This window comes from Pezoporus occidentalis, unplaced genomic scaffold (assembly GCF_034315485.1).
Source record: "Pezoporus occidentalis ecotype Australia unplaced genomic scaffold, CSIRO_AGI_Poc_V1 ctg283, whole genome shotgun sequence".
Lineage (NCBI taxonomy): Eukaryota > Metazoa > Chordata > Aves > Psittaciformes > Psittacidae > Pezoporus > Pezoporus occidentalis.
Window position 1 is genome coordinate 356212 of NW_026914752.1, and position 19845 is coordinate 376056.

Consider the following 19845-nt stretch of genomic DNA (forward strand, 5'->3'; position numbering starts at 1 on the left):
CGCGGAGCTGCTGCGGCAGAAAGCGCGGTGGGCACCTGCCCCCAGTGCGGCCGCATCTGCTCCGAGTGCCCTGTCCAGCCCTTCCCTCCTCCCCGGCGCCCTCAGCCCGTGCGGCTCCGGGGCTGTTTGCCCCTTTCCGTGCTCCTCTCCCGTCGTACAGCGATAGAGATCTGTAAGTGCGGCTCTCGTGCCTCTGTCTCCCTATGCAAGCAGGGAGCTGCTCCTCTGCTCTTACAAGCCTTTCTCCTGTCTCCAGGATACTTATCCAGTCCCAGGAGAAGGACAGCTCCGTTCCGGATTACATCCCCATCAACAGCCGCTTCAGATGTGTGCAAGGTACTTCTGCCGGAGCCAGCACTGCTGCGTCTCAGCAGTTCTTGCCATGCCCATGAGCGCCCGCATGGGTCTGATGCTGTTTCCCCCTGAAACTAAAACTTACCACTCGTGGAATGCTGTTTCCTCCTGCTGCATGGATCAACTTCCCCTGCTGGCACTCAGCTTGGGGGGGCATGGTGGCTCATCAGTGGGGGGCTTGATGTCAGGCAGAGCCTGAAATCTGGTGCCTGCTGGTGTCCGTCTTCATGCTCCATGAGAGCAAGAGTTGGGAGCTTTACTCTGGTTCCTGCATGTTTAGATCAAAACTGTTGGGGCTGTTGAACTGTCAGCTCTCAGCCACGGAATGGAACAGAGCTCCAGGCTTTGCCCTGAGAGAACTGAAACAGCAGCGCCCATCCCTGGCGCACTTACTTGTTCAGGAATGAAAGCATGTTTCCCTGGGCTGGCTGAAAGCCTCTGTGCAACCTAGCATGATTCTGCCCATCACTTCAGTGTGTAGGGCAAGCTCTCAAGTTCATTGTCAGGTTGGTCTTTTCCCAGAGTGATGCTGAACAAACCGTCTGGATGTGGGAACCTCCCCTGTGACTCTGGGATGGTGGGAAGTGAATGTCCAAACAGGACTGTGCCTTCTGCCAGAGCACATGAGTAGTACAGATGCAGATCCCAGCTCCTCTGTGGCTGGCAGCAGGCAGTGTGCTTTCTGAGTGCTCAGTTACTGCAGCATCCAGTGTGACCTCTCCTGATCCCACGTTTCTCTTTCCAGAGGCAGAAGAAACGCTGCTGATTGATATAGCTGCAAACAGTAAGTTTCGTAACTGCAGCTGTGAGGCTAAAGCTGCTTTTGGGGATCAGGCTGGGCACTGCCACGCACTCTTTTTACCTTCAGAACCTCCCGCCGTGCTTTGTGCTCATCTTTGGCAAAGCAGGGATTGTGTTTCCCCTGATGATGTGCTCTGGCTCTTTGACAGTCGTGTCTCATGACAGACATGGTTTTAAATGCCCAGATTAAAGTGTTGGCAGTTGGTCAAACTTCTTCAGTCCTTTCTCCAGGCCCTGCACTGCTCTCAGAACCACCCTCAGCTCCCTTCATCCCTTTGGCCTTTTCTTGAGCCAGGGTTACTGTGGCCTGTGTCAGTGCTGACAGCGCTCTGGGTGGTCACCAGTGCTGCTTTCCCCTTCAGGAAGTTTCTTTCACTCTTTCAGAGCTCACAGTAGGGAGGAGTATTCCTAAAGCCAGGAGAACATAACTGGTGATAGCCCAAGCTGGGGAGGGGGATCTCAGCAGCACAGGGCTGTTAGCTTAAATGCAGATTTCCACTGGAAGCAGTAGCTGGAAGCTGGCTTTCATGGGTGAGCTCAGAGGACACACAGAAATCTGCCACTTCTGGGGTGCAGCGTCTGCAGCCAGCAGGGCTGAGGGTGTCTGTGCCTGCAGCAGGCTGCAAGGTCCGGATCCAGGGAGAGGAGGCAGCGGAGCGGCTCTTTGAAATCCCGGATGAGGAGCATTGCTTGGGGTTCCTGGCGGAGGTGCAGAGCATCCAGGAAGGTAACAGAGCTGCAGGGTGTTTGGGGTGGCCCCACTGCCACCACTTTCTCACTGGCCTGATAATTATTTTTTCCAGCCCACCTGAAAGCTTCTCCTATGGAGCCAAAGGACTCATCCAGCTGGCATCAGGTGGAGAAGAACCTCCCGGGCCTCTCCCAGGCCTCTTCTTCAGGTACTGAACCCACTGTCACCTTTCATAGAACCACAGATGGGGTTGGGTTTAAAGGGACCTTAATGCTTCCCCAGTTCCAAGCCCTGCCACGGGCAGGGACACCTTCCACTAGAGCAGCTTGCTCCAAGCCCTGTCCAGCCCAGTCTTGAACACTGCCATGGATGGGGCAGCCTCAGCTTCTGTGGGCACCCTGTGTCAGCACCTCAGCACCTTCACAGGGAAGAACTTCTGCCTCAGATCTCATCCCAGTCTCCCCTCTGGCAGGTTAAAGCCATTCCGCTGCTATTATCACTTGTGGTTTCACTTTCTGTGATCCTTCCTTCTTGATCTGAGCAGTTTTAAGTGGTTTCTCAGGCATTGTGCTGATTTTTTCATGACAGGGGCTCTGGGGTTTGAGGATGACTTCACTGCTCTGAGCCTAGAAGAGAAAAGAAATGGGCAAAACCACCAAGCAGGCTCTCGCCGGGAGCCCCCCCCACCTCCCGTGCCTCAGAACAGGCAGTAAGTAGCATGGGGAATCTGTTCCCTTTTTCCCTTCTCTTCCTAGACAGCAGAACTGGTTCTGAAGCTGCTCTTGCTTCCTTCCTAGATTCCACCGAGAGAGAGACGGTTCCTCCAGAGACCAGCCAAAAGTGACCAACACGATGCGCAAGATGTTCCTGCCCAGCAGCCAGTCAGGGCAGCGGGAGGGGCTCATCAAGCACCTGCTTGCCAAGAGGGAGAAGGCGTATGTCAACCTTCACAACTTCAGGTGAGAGCTGTCCTGAGCAGTGTGTGTAGGGCCATGGCACTGTCGGCTCTGCTGGGAGCTTGCATCCAGCCCCAGTTTGAAACCTGACAGCTGCTGGTGTGTGGCAGCTCTGGTGGCCAAGCAGGGGCAGTGAACACTGAGGGGCAGCAAGTGCCCATGCTGCAGCTTCACATTGTGTGTCTGATCTCTCGACACCTCGCTTGGGTGAAGGGAGGATAAAGGTGCTGTCCCACCACACTTAGTAATGCCCCACATGGCATGGTGTTAAAAAAAAACAGATGTTCACTGACCCTGGTGAGACATCTTTAGCTCTGTAGCATGATGGGTGTCACTGAAAACCAAGCCTGGAAGAGCTTCAGTTGCCCCTTAGCTGGGACAGCTCACAGATGTCTGCTCCCAGCCTGGGCTGGGGGCCCTGAGCCCATTTGGGAGGCTCCTATGCTCTGAGCCCATTGGAGAGACTGTGCTGACACTGGCACTGTCTCTGTGTTTTCTAATGGTTCAGCTGCTTTTGTGTTGCAGATTTTTTGTGGGAACGTGGAATGTGAATGGGCAGTCTCCAGACAGTGGCCTGGAGCCCTGGCTGGTGTGTGACACGGAGCCTCCAGATGTCTACTGCATCGGGTGAGCAGCAGCCACCTTGTATGTACACATAGTGCTGGGCTTCTTGCTGCTCTTGCTTGGATCCTGCTGGGCTGTATTTGGTTTAAGTTCTTCAGATGTTCCACAAAGCTGAGCTGTGTCTCAGAGGAGCTGTCCGAGGGGAAAGAGCCAGTTGGATGAGGCAGAGTACTGGGTTAAAGGCTGGCATGACATAATAAAACATCCCTTAGGGCATGCAAGGGGCTCTCTGGTTGTCCTCTAGCCAGAGTAATGCTGGTCAGAGACAGTTGCTGGCATGTGTTGTGTGGGGTCTCAGAGGCACTGTGGGGAAATTCTGCTTCACTTAGCAAGCGGGAGTAAGGAGCTTTTCTTCCAAACTGGAGGCTTCACGTTGGCCTCCCTGAGGGTGGGCTGTCAGTGAGCTGGGACGTGCTCAGTGAACCTGGTTTTGTAGATTCCAGGAGCTGGACCTCAGCACGGAGGCTTTTTTCTACTTTGATTCTGTGAAGGAGCAGGAGTGGCTGGCTGCCGTGGAGAAAGCCCTGCACCCCCACGCCAAGTACAAGAAAGTGAGTTCTGTTCAGTGCTGGGATATGGTTGAGGAGTTGGCACTGTGGGAAGAGAAACAGGCTGCCACTTCTCAAGCACAGTGACTGGAGGAACCAAGGATATGTGCTGGGCATGTGTGTGCTGTTAACATGCCAACTGAAATCTAGAGAGTCTGTTGCTGCCCCAGAGATGTAAGGGGATATTGCGCTTTGATGTAGAAGTTTATAAAGATGGGGATCAAAACAAGGCGATGAATACAAGGTGGGTGTCAGGGAGGTGGTGTGCTCAACAGAATCCCAGCAGGCTCTCTCTCTGTGTTACCCTCTCACCCTTGTACTGTGGAAGCAAGGCATGTCTTGAGCTAGTAAATTCAGTTAATAAATTATCCCATTCCTTCAAGGAAAAACCGTGAGGTGAAGTCTTCCGAGGCTTCTGCCTTGGGTCAGAACTCAGCCGTGGCAGCCGGATGTTGTTCTGGCTGGTTCAGAGCAAGCCTCTGGTTTTGTCTCTGCTGTAGCAAACATTTCTACCAGCCAGGAGTACGTGACTCAGTTTCCTACCTTCCTTCTCAGCCCCTTGTGCCTCTCCCACCCCTGTCCTGCTTGCTTTGGGTTTTGCTCAGCCACTCTTCCAGCTGACCTTGGATTTCAGCTTCACCCCTCACTACCTAGGCTTAATCCTAACACATCTGAATGGTTTTATGCCTCTAAAGGGAGTGTGTGGACTGTGCTCGAGGAGATTAGGCCTTGTTTCTGGCTTTCCAAGTTATGGCCCTACTGTTTTGAAGGTACCAGGAGGTCATGGGCTGGAGAGTGCATTGGCATGGGTGAAAGATCAGCGCAGACCTGAGCTCCCTGCTGGGACTGTACACATCAGGGCTGTGTTAATGCCTCTGGGCTGAGCTCTGTAGTAGAGAACTTCATAGCTCCAGAAAAAGGCTCTTTGCATTAGAGAACAAGGGCTTTCTGACAAGCAGGGGGGTGGCTGCCTTTTGATACCCCACGTGTTAGGCATGTTTGCCTCAGGAAACAAAAACTTCTGTCCATTCCTCGCTGCCTTCACGGTAGTTCTGAGTAAGCAAAGGTGAGCACTGACTTCCAGCTGGACCCGTGGCCAGCAGCTCTCTGCTAAAGCACTCGAGGTATCTTCCTCTGGTAGTTTTGATGACTTGAGCAGAGCCAAAGGCTGAGACCTCACCAGCAGCTCTGCTACGTATTTGTTGTGTTCCTCTTACCTCATGAGTTTTGTTTGTAGGAAGGCACCAGAGTGGGGACTACAGTGAGCTCAGCACAGCTGATGGCTACTGGGTGTGACAGATTGTCCTCCAGAACCTTGCTTTGAGACAGGAGTCCCTGTGGGCGGTGTTGCAAGCAGGGATTGCCTACAAAACATGACAAGGAAGAGAAAGAGGGGGGCCAGAGAATTAGAACAGCAGGCAGATCAGAGGTGCTGCATCTCACTGCCAGGCTGAGAACCGAGGATCCAGGATCCCTTTTACTGTTGCAGGTGCAAATGGTCCGTCTGGTTGGGATGATGCTGCTCATATTTGCAAAGAAGGATCAGCTGAGCAATATCAGAGAGATCGTGACAGAGTCTGTGGGCACGGGAGTCATGGGGAAGATGGTGAGTCACCAGCACCGGTCCCTGCAAGAGCAATACGACCGGGTCTGTCCCAGTCTGAGCCATCATGTTTCCTCCCTGGGGCCTCACCTTCTCTCACTGCTGCTCCCTGCTCTCCCCAGGGCAACAAAGGTGGCGTGGCCGTGAGGTTTGTGTTCCACAACACCACCTTCTGCATCGTTAACTCCCACCTCGCCGCGCATGTGGAGGACTTCGAGCGGCGGAATCAGGACTACAAGGACATCTGTGCTCGGATGAGTTTTGTAACCCCAGATGAGAGCCTACCTCACGTCAACATCATGAAACATGAGTGAGTTTGCTTGGCTGGTTTCCCTTTTGGTGTTGAATAATCCAAATCAGACTCTGCCATGTGTGTGACAAAGCACGTAAGTGAAGTTTTCATAAACCTGATACAAATGATTAATACTTCTGTAGTTAACATTTAAACCATTTAAAAACTGGAAATAAAATGTAGACTGAATTATAGTACAGAAAAAAAACTCCAAATACTAGATTATCCTTGATTTCTGCTAATGGAAATGTTAAGGTTTGGCTATAAACAGGAAGAGCTTTGATGCCAGAGAGGAGTTTAGATTTTAATCTTTAAATGAAACCTTTATGGGGTAAAGAGTGAGTAGCACAAGTGTTTCTTTAGCTGCTGGTAATGGGAAGGATGAAGGCCTGTTGGAAGGCCCAGAGTAGCAGGGTCAGAGCAGGCACTGATGAGGTGCAACTGAGACAAACTTGTCAGGAACCCAGCTGTGCTTTGGCAGCTCTACCTCAGCCCGTCTGTGCTAGGCGGGGATGTAGCACTGGCCTGGGCTGCCGGAGAGGAAGGCAGTGGAAAAGGAAGTGGCAAAGCTGTGGTGTCAGAGCAGCCCGACAGCCCAGCCCTGCATAACAAGCCCTTCTGTGCACCAGCAGAGCCTCACTACCCAGTGGAGTTTGTGTAGCCTGAGAGGCTATGAAGGTGCTGAGATGCAGCTTTCCCTTCATTAGAGTTGGTGGTGTTGTGGGGCTGTTCTCAAACTGAGGCAAGCTCCAGTATCTCCCAGTAAACCAAGTCTTCCGTCCTATGAGGGATTCCAAAAGGGATGGGGTTAGTGCTGTAGTGCCAGAAACCCTACTGCCAGACTCAGTCTTTCATGTCTTCTTTCGTCTTCCATGCGTCTCAACCACCAGCCACCCACCATCCATTCTCCTACACCCTTGTCCCCTGCATGTCCTGTGGTAGTAACCACTGGCTCTTCTGCATGTTTGCCTCTGATTTCAGTGTTGTCATCTGGCTGGGAGACTTGAACTACAGGCTTTGTCTCCCTGATGCCAGTGAAGTGAAAAGTCTCATCAGTAAGAACGAGCTTCAGAAGCTGCTGACATACGACCAGGTCAGTGAACTCTGCTTACGTTTGCTGTGTACTCTTGAGGGCATCTTGGTTTGGCATATGCCTGGGTTTGGGAGGAGCTGACAAATAAGCGTCTGTACATGTAGACACAGACCCTCGACATAGCTGGGGGTGTCCTGGTGACATCAAGCCTCCAAACAAAAGCAGATTGTACGTTATATTGGCACTCACTGGGTGACTCTGGCAATTCCTGTATCTTTGCATCTCAGTGGCAGAGTTCTTCCTCTCTTATGTACAAACTGCGGATTAGAACATCAGAACTGGTAACAGCAACTACAGCTGCTGCAGTCAGTGTTCTGGAGGAGGTGTTGATTTGGAGACCAGCACCTGTAGCCAGGGCAAGGCTCTGTCTCAGCCAGGCTGACCCCAGTTCTGTGCTGAAGCTTTCCCCAGTCAGCGTTTCCTTGCAGCTCACTGAAAACTGGGAGAGCACAAGATGTGCCTATAAGATGAAGGGCTGTACCTGTGAAACGTGAACAGACATGGTGTGCCACCATCTCTGACACACAACAGTGAATCTGGTTGACTCTGCTCTGCAGCTCATTTCTGTGCTGTGGGGCTTCATGCAGCAAATAACTGTAGCTTGGATTTTTTATGAGGAGAACAACTCAGGAACAGGAAGGTGGTGCCAGGTTGTCAGCCCAGCACCCTGCGGGAGGCTGCTGCTAAAGTGATTGGCACTGAAGTATTTCTGATGGTGATGCTTAAGCCTGAAAACTAATGAAACTTGTGTTTAGCACTAATTATATTAGCAACTAATATTTCCATTTAGTGTTGTTTTCTGTCTGCATGTTCTGGTGGGCAGCACTGTGCCAGAGGGTGCTCAGTCTGGTTAGGAAACATTCCACTCCTGCTGAGGTTTTACCTTTTTTGAAGGTTTGAGGTCTGAGAGGGTGTCTGGTGAACCCCACAGCCCCAGGTTCCAATTGCTCTGCCTGTAGATCTACTCTCTGACACTGCTCTGTGTGTTGGGGGAGTGTTTGGGTGGGTTTGGTGTGTTTTACAGTGTTCTTTCCCTGCTTCAGCTGAATATTCAGCGCATGCAGAAGAAGGCGTTTGCTGATTTCACTGAGGGAGAGATTAAATTCATCCCCACATACAAATACGACTCTAAAACAGACCGCTGGGACTCCAGGTAAATCACCTGCCTATGCACACCTTTACCTGTTGCACAAAAAGCAGTTCCTCATAAAACTTGACTTCCTCCTTCCTGGAGCTGGCAGTCCCCCCCAGTGCTGTGCTGGTGGCTGGAGTACAAACAGCTTTACACTCCTTTGTTGTCCCTGTTGTCTGGAATAGGCAGAGCCTGTGTCTGTTGACCAAGGACTTGCCTTAAACATCAGCTGTTGATGATTCCAAGAGATGAAGCAAGTGAAGCGTGCACTTATAGGTGGCCCTGCACTGGTGGGGGTTCTGCTACCGGAGACAGACAAAGGATGAGAAAGGAATTAGAGAGGTTAAGGAAGCACTCTCTGGGTCATCCTCTCACCTGACCTGCACAGTGATTCCTGCTTGGTGCCTCCCATTGGTGTTCCTGTATCTGCTGCAGAAGTTTGCTCCAAATAGAGAAACTCCCAAGGAGGACTTACAAACCATTCAGAGACTGGGTTTTGCTCTGCCTGTGTTTATGAATCAGCACAGTAGTTAATCTGCAGAACAATAGCCCAGGTTTCAGAGTTCATAACAGAGTAGTAATAGCTGAGTAGACTTTCCATAGTGGAAACAATAGTGATGGGTCAGACTATAGTGGGCAGAAAGATATGGCAGCAAAAGAAACCAGGGCAGCCCGGGTCATAGTACACATGGCTTCGGGCTGTGGAAGCAGCCGTGGCCGAGATTGGTTTATTTCCTGGTGCTGGAAAGGACGGGGAATTTCGGCCTACTGCACAGGGAAAGGGGAAGAGAGCAGAAGAAATAGCATGGTATTCGAGTGGAGGGAAGCAATGGGAGTTCAGCCCCTCTGCAGTCAGTCCATGGGGGTGGCTGAGCTGCTGGGCTGGGAGGAGGAGCAGCTCAAGTGCTTCATTGGGATTGCTGGATGTCCCTGGCAGCCTGTTCCCCTTCACAGTGGGAAGTGTCGTGTGCCGGCATGGTGCGACCGGATCCTGTGGAGAGGGGGGAGCATCACCCAGCTCCGCTATGGCAGCCACATGGACCTGAAGACCAGCGACCACAAGCCCGTCAGCGCGCTCTTCCGTATCGGGGTAACGACTCTCATGTGCTGGGGTGGGGCTGTGAAGTCAAGGCACCTCTGCTAGTGCTGTTGCAGTGGGACAGAGTAGTAAAGCCAAAGTGTGTCCATGGAGGAAGTGTGCTGCAGAGTGCCAGCTCCTGCAGCAAACAGCACAGTGCTGTGGCCAGGACAGCGTCACCCCATGGTAACGGGGGAGATCTGGGGTTTACCCCAGCTGGTGTGGTCGTGCAGTGACTGCAGGTGACTGCTTCAGTTGTGCTGCTTGGCTTCCAGGGTATAACCCAGGATAGCTACTGCTGCTACAATGTGTGAGCTGCTGGTTTCTTTCCTCCACAAAGAGACACAGCAGAAACCTGCAATAGGTGTCCCTGCTGTTGCAGTGTTGCCTCTGGTGTGTTAAGAGAAGTGTGTCACTGGTTCACATCTGGATTTCTGTAGTGCCAAACAGCTGGCAGCAGGTTTGGGTTCCCCAGCTTGCCAAGTGGAGACGGTCCATGTCCATATTTGCTACCTACTACTCCTTAGGTAGCTCAGGCCTCCTTAAAGGAGAGCTTTTCTCCTCTTCCTCTAGAGAATCGTGTAATGCTGTGGGGTGCCAGTGCTGACCCCAGAGACCACCCCCAGGAATCTCCCAGCAGTGTGGTCAGTGGCCAGGAAGACCCAGGTAACATCAGCGGGGGTAAAACACAAGTGAAGATGCACACACAGCTTGGAGGTGCCTCCACATATGTGGATTCTCTCAGGTTCCCAGCTGCACATAGCAAGTGCTTGGAGAAATAGTTCACTCTTGCAGCTGGCTCGTGATCAAAGGGTCCCAGTGAGGGGGGTCAGGAAGATTGCTGAGTGTTTCCTGGTCTCCCACAGGTAAAGGTTGTGGATGAGCAGAAGTATCGCAAGTTGTTCGAAGACATTGTTCGCTTAATGGACAGAATGGAGAATGACTTCCTGCCTTCGCTGGAGCTAAGCAGGAGAGAAGTGAGGATGAAACCTGCCACTTCCCACCTTGTCACTTCCCTACACAGCAGCCATGGAAGTGCTAGAGCTACTTTTAAAGACTTTGATTCAGTAAACTGGATTATGGGAAATTGGACTTTATCCATTATCTTATGCTCAGGAGTTGGATTGAAGGGACATCTTGGCTTGGCTTCTTGGCAGGTCTTCTGCTGGGAGTTCTGCGTTGTATGGGCACTTCCCGTCACGGGCTGCTGCTACAGAGTCTGGGGGCCTACCCGTGTGTACCCTCCTGGCTGCTAACCTGGTTTGTGTTTTCTCTTTGCTCTGCAGTTTGAGTTTCAGAACGTGAAGTTCCGTCAGCTGCAGAAGCAGAAGTTCCAGATCACCAACAACGGGCAGGTCACCTGCCACTTCTCCTTCATCCCCAAGCTGAACGACAACCACTACTGTAAGCCATGGCTGCGAGCCGAGCCCTGTGAGGGTTACCTGGAGCCAGGTGAGGTTCACCATGGTTTCTCCATGTGTGCTGGGGTAGATTCCCACCCCACCTCCATCCCATCCATCCTGTCATTCCCGTGTCTCACCTTTCTTGCCGTTGTTCCTGTCTGTCTTCTCGGTTCTGTGGCCTTGGTCCCTGCTGCTGTATATTTGTCCTTGTCGCCCCTTTTAGAGAGTGAATGTGAGTTCTTGAGAGCTCCTGTCTGTTGCAGATGAGAGCACAGACATCTCCCTGGACGTATACGTCAGCAAGGACTCGGTTACCCTCCTGAACTCTGGTGAGGATAAAATTGAGGATATTCTTGTCCTTCACTTGGACCGGGGGAAGGATTATTTCCTCACCATCAGTGGGACCTACCTGCCCAGCTGCTTCGGCACCTCCCTGGAGGCCTTATGCCGAATGAGACGACCGATCCGAGAAGTTCCAGTCACCAAACTCATTGACCTGGTGAGTAGCTGCGTTCTGGAGCAGCTCCCTAACAGGGAGAGAGCAATTTCCCCTCTCTTTACTCCTAAAAGCAGGAGTGATGCCCTCAGTGTGGGTCAGCTGCTCTGGCTCCTAGCTGATGCACTTCTTCTGGAGCTCCTTTCTGTGCTCCTTTCCTGTGCTCCTTCGTTCTTTCCCTCCACCACAACCAATGGCTTTGAACAGCAAGTGCTTTGTCCCAGTTTCTGAGTAGGTTCTAAATGTTGTTTGGAGGAACAAAAAGGGATCCCAGCACCTTGTGCTTTGTATTACTGTCATGCTGGTGCTGGCAGGCTCAGCCGGGTGGCACTGCTGTGTCACAAGAGGTATGCCTGAGATGCTCTCCTCCGAGGTGCCCAGGCTGCTTCTGCAGTTACAGGGCTCCAGGATCCTTTTCCTTCTGCTGGTTGTGGCACTCGCACTGCTCAAGGGGAGGAACAAGCAAAAGCAGGACCGAGAGAAGGACTCTGATGCTGGTCAGTGTGCTGATGGGTGCAGCTCAGCCCGTGGCCAGTCTCACAGCCTCTCTGGCCAGTTCCTCTCCTGCTGACCACTGTGACCCAGCTCTCCAGCAGCTACACCAGGCTCTTGCTGCCTTCTGCCATTCCCACCTCTGTCTGTGTCTGCTTTTCTCCCAGGCCCAGCATACAGAAAGGCTGGTTTTATATCAGAGTTCTGGTTTTGCCATCACAAGATCAGGTGAAGCAGAGCCCAGGAGGTGAGATGCAGGGTTTGCCTCCTCCATTCACACAGCTCACCCTGGCTGCAGGTTCCTCATGCTCTTCAAGGTTCAGTTGAAAATAAGTCTTGTTCTAGAAGTGTGTTAACTTGTTCTGGAGCATCTCATCGGTCCTGGGGGCTGTTCCACCTGCCTTTTCCTGCTCAGTGTTTAGCACTCATTTCTCGCTTGATGGACAGGAACTCAGGCCCACTGTTATTTTCTGCCCTCACAGACACACATCATTGCTTTTCTAAGGGTACTTCTGAGGCTTATTCTGCTTCCTTTACCACCTTCTGTTATTCAGTGAAATGTACGGAAGTACAGGAAGCAAACCAGATACAGGAAGTAAACCAGTCAGAGAAAAGCACCCTGTCGCCTTATCTGCAGCATAGTCTCTGCTTTTGGGGAGGTCAGTGTGACTTCAAGACCTCGATCATAATAAGCTAAGCAAACTCAAGGAGCATAATGTAACTGCTCAAAGCAAAATGCAATCACTTGGATTATAAAGCTGCTGTCATGTTAGAGCTATTTTTGGGTCTTTTGGTTTTGATCATATCTGTGAGATGGGAAATGCCATGGGGCAGAAGGAGCCCTTCCCACAGGCAGAGCAGTGCCTGTGCTAACCCAAATGTGTTCTGGTCCCTCTGTGTGATTTCACTGAGGGTTAGGCTGTGCATGAGGCAGGCAGTGTGTGTGTGTGTGTCGAGAACCATTTCCCCTCCTGCATGTAGGTAGTGTTAGGGCTCGTCTTTCACTGCAGTGGGTGCATTTCTCAGCCTGGCTGGGCTCTGTTGTCTTCAGCAGAGGGAGACCTGGAGAACACAGACAAGGTCTGAGAGGTGATTCGATGCAGGGTAGCAGATGGCAGGTGTAAGCTTGCTTGGAAATAGCTCCTGGTTCTCTTGGAAGAAACTGCTGATGCTTGAGCATCCCACCTTTGGGTTTTGTCTTGGGATCCTACTGTGGGCTTTACAAAGCCTCTTGAAGAATCTTTGCCAGGAGCAGGTTAGTCTCACGGAGCCAGTGGTGCTGAACAACACAGGAGAGAGGTGATGAGCAGGGCAATTAGGTAGGTGGGAGTGGGACTGCTGAGGTGACTCAGAAGGGAGTGGGCTCTTGTGCAGCCTGGCTAGCTTATTCCCAAATTTGGGACTGGGAGAGGAGCCTGCATCAGCTTGTGTTCTGAGCAGGCTGTGCCCTGCAAGAGACTGGACTGTTGTGGCTGAGCAAGCCTCCAAAGACAGCAGCACTGCAGGACTCACAGGGCAGTATCAGGATGTCTGTGACTGTGTCAAGCACAGCCTTTGAATGTTTTCTGGTTACTCCCACCCTGAAATGTTGATCCATCAAGCTCAGCTTGGGCAACCTGCTTCAGTTTCCTCCTGTGGGCTCCACCCAACAGCTTCTCCCCTCTACCTCACCAGCCTGCAGCGTGCTGGTTGGATGCTGGATGTCAGGGTTGCCCAAGGGATGGGACATGCAGCCTGGAGGGGCTTTGCCGAGCTCCTTGCTGCATGCTAATGCTATTAGATAGAGGCAGCATGGGGTTTTGAGCACAAACACTCATTTCCCTGATGATGCACAAAGCTGCTTAGGGGACCTGACAGCTCCACAGCTGCCACAAGCTCAGGAGCACAGATTTAGCCTGGTGAATGTTTTATATCTGGCCTGGTCGGGGGAAGGTGGCTGAAATGATGTGGGAATGTTGATTTCTGCCTGGGAAGATTTGGGAAGGGAAGCTCATCCTGACGGACACCTCTCAGCCTGGGCTGTTCTGTATGTGAGCAGCGCTGCTGCCAGGCCCCTGTGAGGAGTTGGTACAAATCCTGGCGAGGTTGGGCATCATGTGAGCAGGATTTGTGCTCGTTGGCAGGCAGATCTCTCGCAGCAGATTTAACTTCGGCCGTGTCAGCAGAACGCATGAGGACCCAGCTTTCACTGGCTCTTGTGATGCAAACTGGCTTTCTGTTTACTTGAAGAATGGCTCTCCCCCCTAACCATACCTTTTCCTCTTCTCTCCTTCCCACCGCTTTCAGGGAGAAGACAGCTTCTTAGAAAAGGTAACACAACCCCTTGCTGGGGTCCTGCTTCTCATGACCTGTTTGTAGCGAGCGGGTGTCCCCATTGCCTGCTGCAGAGGGAAGGGAAGGGGGTGCAGAGGCAGTGTTTGTCCCAGCAAAACCCCGTAGCAACGCTGTGGGCTGCATGAGAACTGCATCCCACACATCCCTTCCACTGCCAGAGCACAGAGTGACCCTGCAGCCAGGATGGGGTGAGCCCAATTTGCTGATCAGAGCTCAGCAGCTGTCTCTGGTGACAGACACAGAGCTCCCCTTATTCCAGCAGTGAAACCATTGGCACCCTGTAGCATACCTGAGTTGGCTCTAACCGTGCCCATCCCTGTGCAAAGGGAGCTGAATTAACACTGACATATTCTGCTCCTTCCATCTTGCCGCATCCTTGCGGAGGCTGAGGAAGCACCTTGCACAGGGACAGACATTCGCCTGCTGCCTCACTGCCCAGGTGAAGGATCCCTGCTTTGCTTTGCACTGGAGGCTGAGTGGGTCAGATCTGCCACTGAAGAGCAAGTGGGAGGTGCTGGGATGTGTGACAGGTACATTCCTGCTCCCTTGCACCTGTGGTGGCTCGTTGGAGCTGGCTCTGTACTGATGTCCTGGGCTGGGTGGCTTTTCCATCCCCACGCTGCCAGAGCAGTGGCAGGATAAAACAGGAGAGATAATGGATGAACCCTCTCGAGAGGGGATTGAACGCAGGTGTTGAACCAGATGAAGCTCCCAGGCTGGTCCTGGCAGAGGGGAGGGAGGAGGCTGGTTCCTGCCTCTGGGAAGAGCCTTTGCAAAAGGCCTCCTCCTCCGCCTCCCCCCTTTCTCCTTTTCTTTCGCCTTCCGTTGCCCGCACACGGCAGGAGAGGGCGCTCGGTGCCCGGCCAAGGCACACGGGAAGCCGAAGGCTCCTGCTCTTCCTCCACATCCTTTAATTGCTCTGAGCCACCTCCTCCTCTGCTCTAAGCCACCGGGGTCTCTGCCTTGGGGGTGTCTGCAGCTATCCGGTGATGCCAAGGGCAGCCTCTGGCACTGTGCCGCAGTGCCGCTGGCCTGGGGTTTGCTGCTGAGGAGCCCTCGACTCGCAGGGAGGCTCCACAGTTCTCACCTCTTCCTCCTTGGAGGAAGGAAAGCTGTAACACTCTTGCCTGACATGCTGCTTCCCAGCCTCCCCTGTGTGCTTGGGTGAGCGGGGCAGCACGTCCTAGTGTCTTCTGGCAGTGTGCAGGGCAGAGCTGGGCTCTGTGTGCGGCTACTGCCGGTGCCAAAGCACGAGCTGTGAGTGATTGTGTGAGGGGCAGCCACCACCGTCCCCAGGTTGGACATGGCGTGGAGCAGCCTGCCCTAGTGGAAGGTGTCCCTGCCCATGGCAGGGGGTTGGGACTCAATGAGCTTTAAGGTCCCTTCCAATATAAACCAGGCTGGGATTCTGTGATTGTCATGGAAGCTGACTGCTGGAAGAAAGCGCTTTGCATTTGGCTTGTGGTGCTTCTCTGGTGGTGTCCTTGGGTTGTGTCCCCTGGGTTCTGCTCCTGTTCCTGCTGGTCTCTTCTGGGGTCTCTGCTGAATGGACTGCAGGAGAGCAGTGCATGACTCTGGCCTAGGAGCACACAGGAACATGAGGACTGTAAAATGAGAGTAAAATCAAGCAATCACTGGTCCTGATAAAGATTGTGCTGCTGGAGGCTCCTGAGCACTCGAGCTTGAGCTCATCAGCTGCTTTGCATGAGTAAGTGGGAAAACGTGACGGTGGTGTTGGGACAGTCTGTGTTCAGCAGATCCTCTCCTAAGGAAAATGGGGAAAGGAACCTGAGAAAAATGGGACCTGCGGAGCAATGGCTCTGCACTGAAAGAGCAAGTGAGGCTGGATGGGTGCTGGGTCCTGCTGCTTCTGCTCTCCCGGCTTTCTCCACCCAGACCCTTCTGGGGGGACTGGGGTTTCCCCGACACCTTTATGTGCTCTTGGCCACAGGAGAAGTCTGTGCCTCAGATGGGCTCTCTGGACAGCGAGGAGGATGGCGGGACGCTGCTGCAGGTGCCGAAGGAGGTGTGGCTGCTGGTGGATCACTTGTTCAAGCATGCCTGCCACCAGGTGAGGACAGCCCCATGTGCTGGGTGCCACATTCATCACTGGGTCCTGCAGCTCAGCCCGGTTTGGGGGGCACAGCCTCCACCCCGCTGTCACTGTGAGGAGGGTGATGTTGTCCATCCCTGTGCTGCTTTCGGCAGGAGGACCTGTTCCAGACTCCAGGCATGCAGGAAGAGTTGGAGCAGATCATTGACTGCCTGGACACCAGTATCCCTGAGACAATCCGTATCCTTGCTGTGCCTGACTTCTACAGGATCTTGCTGGATCACAGCCCTTGGGAGAGCTCATCTGTGACCTTTAGCTGCAGAGTCCCCTTTGTTCCCTCTGAGATAACCTCTCCTGAAGCTGAACGTGTGCTGGCTAACACAGCCACAGGGCCCGAGCTCTGGAAGCTTCTGCCAGACTGTGTCAAGTGCCGGAGCTTAGAAGCGGCTGATGGAGCAGAGGGTCTATGTGGAGCTGGGGGAGAGGGGGGCAGATGCAACACAAGGGGAGTGGATGAACATTTTCCATGGGTGGGGGCTAGCAGAAGGAGGAGGGTGGCTTTGGTGTGAGGGAGCAGCAAGGAGGCACCGTGCAGGGAGGCCAGAGGGGTGGGCAGAGGGGTAGGAGCTGGGAGGGAGGTTCCATGTCCTCACATGCCCCTTGATTCCTGCGAGCTCAGCGGGCAGCAACCACTCGGTAGCTGAGGCGCTCCTCATCTTCCTGGAGGCGCTGCCAGAGCCGGTGATCTGCTACGAGCTGTACCAGCGGTGCCTGGACTGGTCACACAGCAGCCGCCTCTGCCGGCAGGTACAGAGCTGCCACTGGGTCCTGCTTCTGCTGGAGCTGGCCCTGGGGGTGGGTGGGGCATCCCAGGTGCTCTGGCAGAGCTTTCCTGCGCCAGGTCAGCGCTGCAGCATCTCCAGCGGGCCTGGTGGCTCCCAAGGACACCCCGTGTGTGGCCTGTGTCACCCTGAGCAGGTGGGAAGAGCAGCCCCAGGGAGTGAAGAGCCTCCACCACACTGCTCAGAGCTGCAGTTCCTCTGCTTCCCTGGAGTGGCTCTTAAAGTGGGAAGCGAGGCCCAGCATGTCCTTGGGCTGAGCAAGAAGGTTTGGGGCATGTTTTCGGTATTTGCATCAGGAAACCTCTTGTCTCTGTCTTTGTGCTGCTGCTGCTGCACAGCTACAGGGGTGAGAGCTGGGACTTGACAGGAACTGAGTGGGAAGCAGGCCCTGGGCAGTGGGAATTCTTGCCTAGGGCCACTGTTATCCTGGAGGCAGCATTACTGGGAGCCAAAGCCCCCCGAGTGTCACCTTGTTGCTCACTTTCTAGGCCTGTGGCTCATGCAGTGGCCACACAACGGCCTCAAGGCAGTGAAAGAGGGAAGCTCTGCCTGTGGAGCCTAGGCCCAGCTGTGGTGATGGAGCTCAGGGGCTTCCCTTCTCTCTTCTCTGCAGGTGATTTTTCAGCTGCCCCGTTGCCACCGCAGCGTGTTCCGGTACCTGATGTCGTTCCTCCGTGAGCTGCTCCGATACTCTGAGGACAACAAAGTCAGTGTCACCATGATCGGTAGGTGACACTCCTCTGCTTCACCTGTGCCTGGCAGGATCTCGTGCCCGGCCCCTCACACATGTCCTTGCTTCTGCAGCTGCCCTGTTTTCCAGCCTCCTCCTGCGTCCACCACCCAACCTAGTGACCAAGCAGTCGCAGCAGGACCGCCAGCGCGCCATCAACTTCCTCTACAGCTTCTTGCTGGCTGGGGATGAGGAGTGAGCCCTGCAGTGGGGCCGGGCCTCTGGGGAGGCTCCCAGCTACTCCAAGTGCCGTGTTTACAGTCGGAAGGACATGTTCCCCTCTCATTGCCATCGCTGTACCCTGCGCTGCAGTGGATCTGCACACTCACTTCACTGCCAGCCATGCCAAGAGCCTCCTGCTCTCTCCTTGGCTAGATTTGGTGGTGCCCAAGCACTGTGCCAGCGGCCCACAGCAGTGTCAGTCATGCTTCTCTCTCCTTTCCCCCCCCTCTCTCGAGCTGCTGCGGGGCAGGCACAGACTGTGAGTGCTGCTGGAGGGGCCGTGGCATTCACCCTGCGTGCCGTGGCCCTGGGGTGCCTGTGCTCGTGTGCACTGACTGTACTGCAAGAGCCCTGGGCGGGTGTTGGGTATGTTTCACCCTCTGCCCCACAGCAGACCCAGCCAGCCCTGATGCCCCATCACTGTGCCATGGAAGCTGGACTGCAGCTTTCCAGAAAGATTCTCTGGAGATTCAGCCTCTCCGGATCAGTGGGGTGTTGTTATCCCCTCATCTCCCTCCTGGGACACAGGGCTCAGCACACAGCTCTCCCTACTGCATTCCAAGCCTTCTGCACTGTAGCCAGGTCTTGCTCTATGTTGTCCCTTCCCTTTGCCCCCCCTTCCTCTGTGACATGCGATGGGGCAGGCAGAGAGCAGCACCTCGCTCATCAGGGCTGCTGCTGTGTGTGGCGTGGGGCAGGACCCAGCTCCTGTCCTGGCCAGCCCTGCTTGCAGAGCCATGAGGCTACAACAGGCTGGGAGACAGGGGCCCTTAGATGCTGCCCTGCCCTAGAGAGTACAGGTGGGGGAAGAAGGGGAGATGAGGCAGAAATGCACCCTGAGTCCTAGAGGAGCAGCTCTAATTCTGGGGATACCCCTGGTGGCTGATGGGTGCAGGAGGGGGCATAAGTCCCATGGAAACACTAAGCAGTGTCCTGCCACCTTGGGCCAGCAGCTGTGGGAGGCCACTGCTAGAGCGGAGCTGCAGTGCCAGTGCTCGGCCCATGGTGTCCTGTGGCTCCATGGTCCCCGCTGAATGAGTTGCTGGGGGCTCCCAACCCCACCTCTTCTCTTTAAACTTTTTAAATGATGTAATTTATTGGGAAACAGTTGGTTCTGAATAAACCTCCATTGCGCCAGGTTCCCAGAGCTGCGCTGGTGTCACCATGTCACTGCATTGCACAGCCTGGGCAGCTGCTGCAGCATCCCCTGATGCAGAGCTGCGGCTCAGCTCCACCATCCTCCCTGCCCAGGGCTCTGTCTATGGGGCTGAAGCCTCCCAAAGGCAGCTGAGCCTGTCCTGGGCCCCTCCCAGCATCGTGCTGGGCAGAGCCGGGGGACCGCAATGGAGGTTATTGTTCTCCTGGTTCCTGCTCTTGCTCCTGGGCAGCCCGCTGTCACTCGGGCACTGTGCAGCCCCGTGCCAGTTCCCCATTTGACAGACGCATCCTGGGGATGGTGGAGTCAGCGCAGAGCGAGCAGGGCCTTGGAGAGCAGGTACAGAGGATGCTGATGGCACAGGGCTGTTGCAGACCACGGCAGTGATGTCCGGGTCCCTTGGGCCCCACTGAAGCAGTGGTGGAGGAATCCGGCACGTCCTGCCACAGGAAACCCTGGCCGGTGTCATCTCCATGTGCTTCCTGAGGGCTCCTTGAGAGCAGGGCTGTGCCTGGGCAGCTGCCGCAGCCCCAGCACTGAGGGACCGGTGCAAGGTGCCGCATTGTTCCAGCGGCCACCACATTCCTGCCACTGCCGGCGGAAATGCCAGAACAAGCACGAAGCTCCTGGGATGGGGCTGGAGCCTCGGCCTGTGCATCCTCTGGGCCCAGCCCAAGGAAGGGGGCTGCCTGGGGGCTGTTGATGGATGCTCCCTGACCTGCATGTAGGTTGGGGGCTCAGCCCACCACAGCCATCAGTGGGACTGAGGCTGCTGCTGGTGTCTGGTGGTGGGACTTGGGGAGCTGGAAGCAGTATGTACTGGCTATGAACGCTCACGATCTGTGATGCTGGCAGAGGGTCCCATGTCCTCCTGCATGGCCATCACTAGGGTGAGCCCTGTCCAGCCACTGTCCCTAGGCTCTGGAGGGCTCCAGTGGTTGCTCA

The 19845-nt window shown here is 54.3% G+C and overlaps 2 protein-coding genes across 3 annotated transcripts in view; one reads left to right on the plus strand and one right to left on the minus strand.

The window, feature by feature from the left end:
- The window catches only part of TSC22D3 (TSC22 domain family member 3), a 235093-nt gene that overhangs the window by 189729 nt on the left and 25519 nt on the right, over positions 1–19845 (minus strand). The gene's annotated exons all lie outside the window — the stretch shown is intronic.
- OCRL (OCRL inositol polyphosphate-5-phosphatase) lies at positions 1161–18885 on the plus strand. 2 transcript variants are annotated; one of them, XM_062625835.1, is made up of 20 exons: positions 1161–1882; positions 1959–2054; positions 2435–2555; positions 2644–2805; positions 3328–3429; positions 3863–3977; positions 5464–5580; positions 5700–5887; positions 6851–6962; positions 8006–8115; positions 9049–9184; positions 10039–10149; positions 10459–10624; positions 10839–11074; positions 13850–13873; positions 15849–15968; positions 16106–16190; positions 16630–16757; positions 17406–17517; positions 17597–18885. In XM_062625835.1, the coding sequence occupies exons 2-20, from the start codon at positions 1979–1981 to the stop codon at positions 17719–17721; spliced, it is 2346 nt and encodes a 781-aa protein (XP_062481819.1). In that variant the 5' UTR covers positions 1161–1882; positions 1959–1978; the 3' UTR covers positions 17722–18885. The 2 variants fall into 2 exon arrangements, with proteins under 2 accessions (XP_062481819.1, XP_062481820.1); XM_062625836.1 differs by lacking the exon at positions 13850–13873.

What these genes read in the sequence shown, in the direction of transcription:
- OCRL (XM_062625835.1), top strand. Translation starts at nt 1,979, where the DNA reads ATGGAGCCAAAGGACTCATCCAGCTGGCATCAGGTGGAGAAGAACCTC. An exon ending in GTCAACATCATGAAACATGA is followed by an intron (nt 5,888 to 6,850) that starts GTGAGTTTGCTT and finishes CTCTGATTTCAG; the next exon opens with TGTTGTCATCTGGCTGGGAG. An exon ending in TGAGGGTTACCTGGAGCCAG is followed by an intron (nt 10,625 to 10,838) that starts GTGAGGTTCACC and finishes TGTCTGTTGCAG; the next exon opens with ATGAGAGCACAGACATCTCC.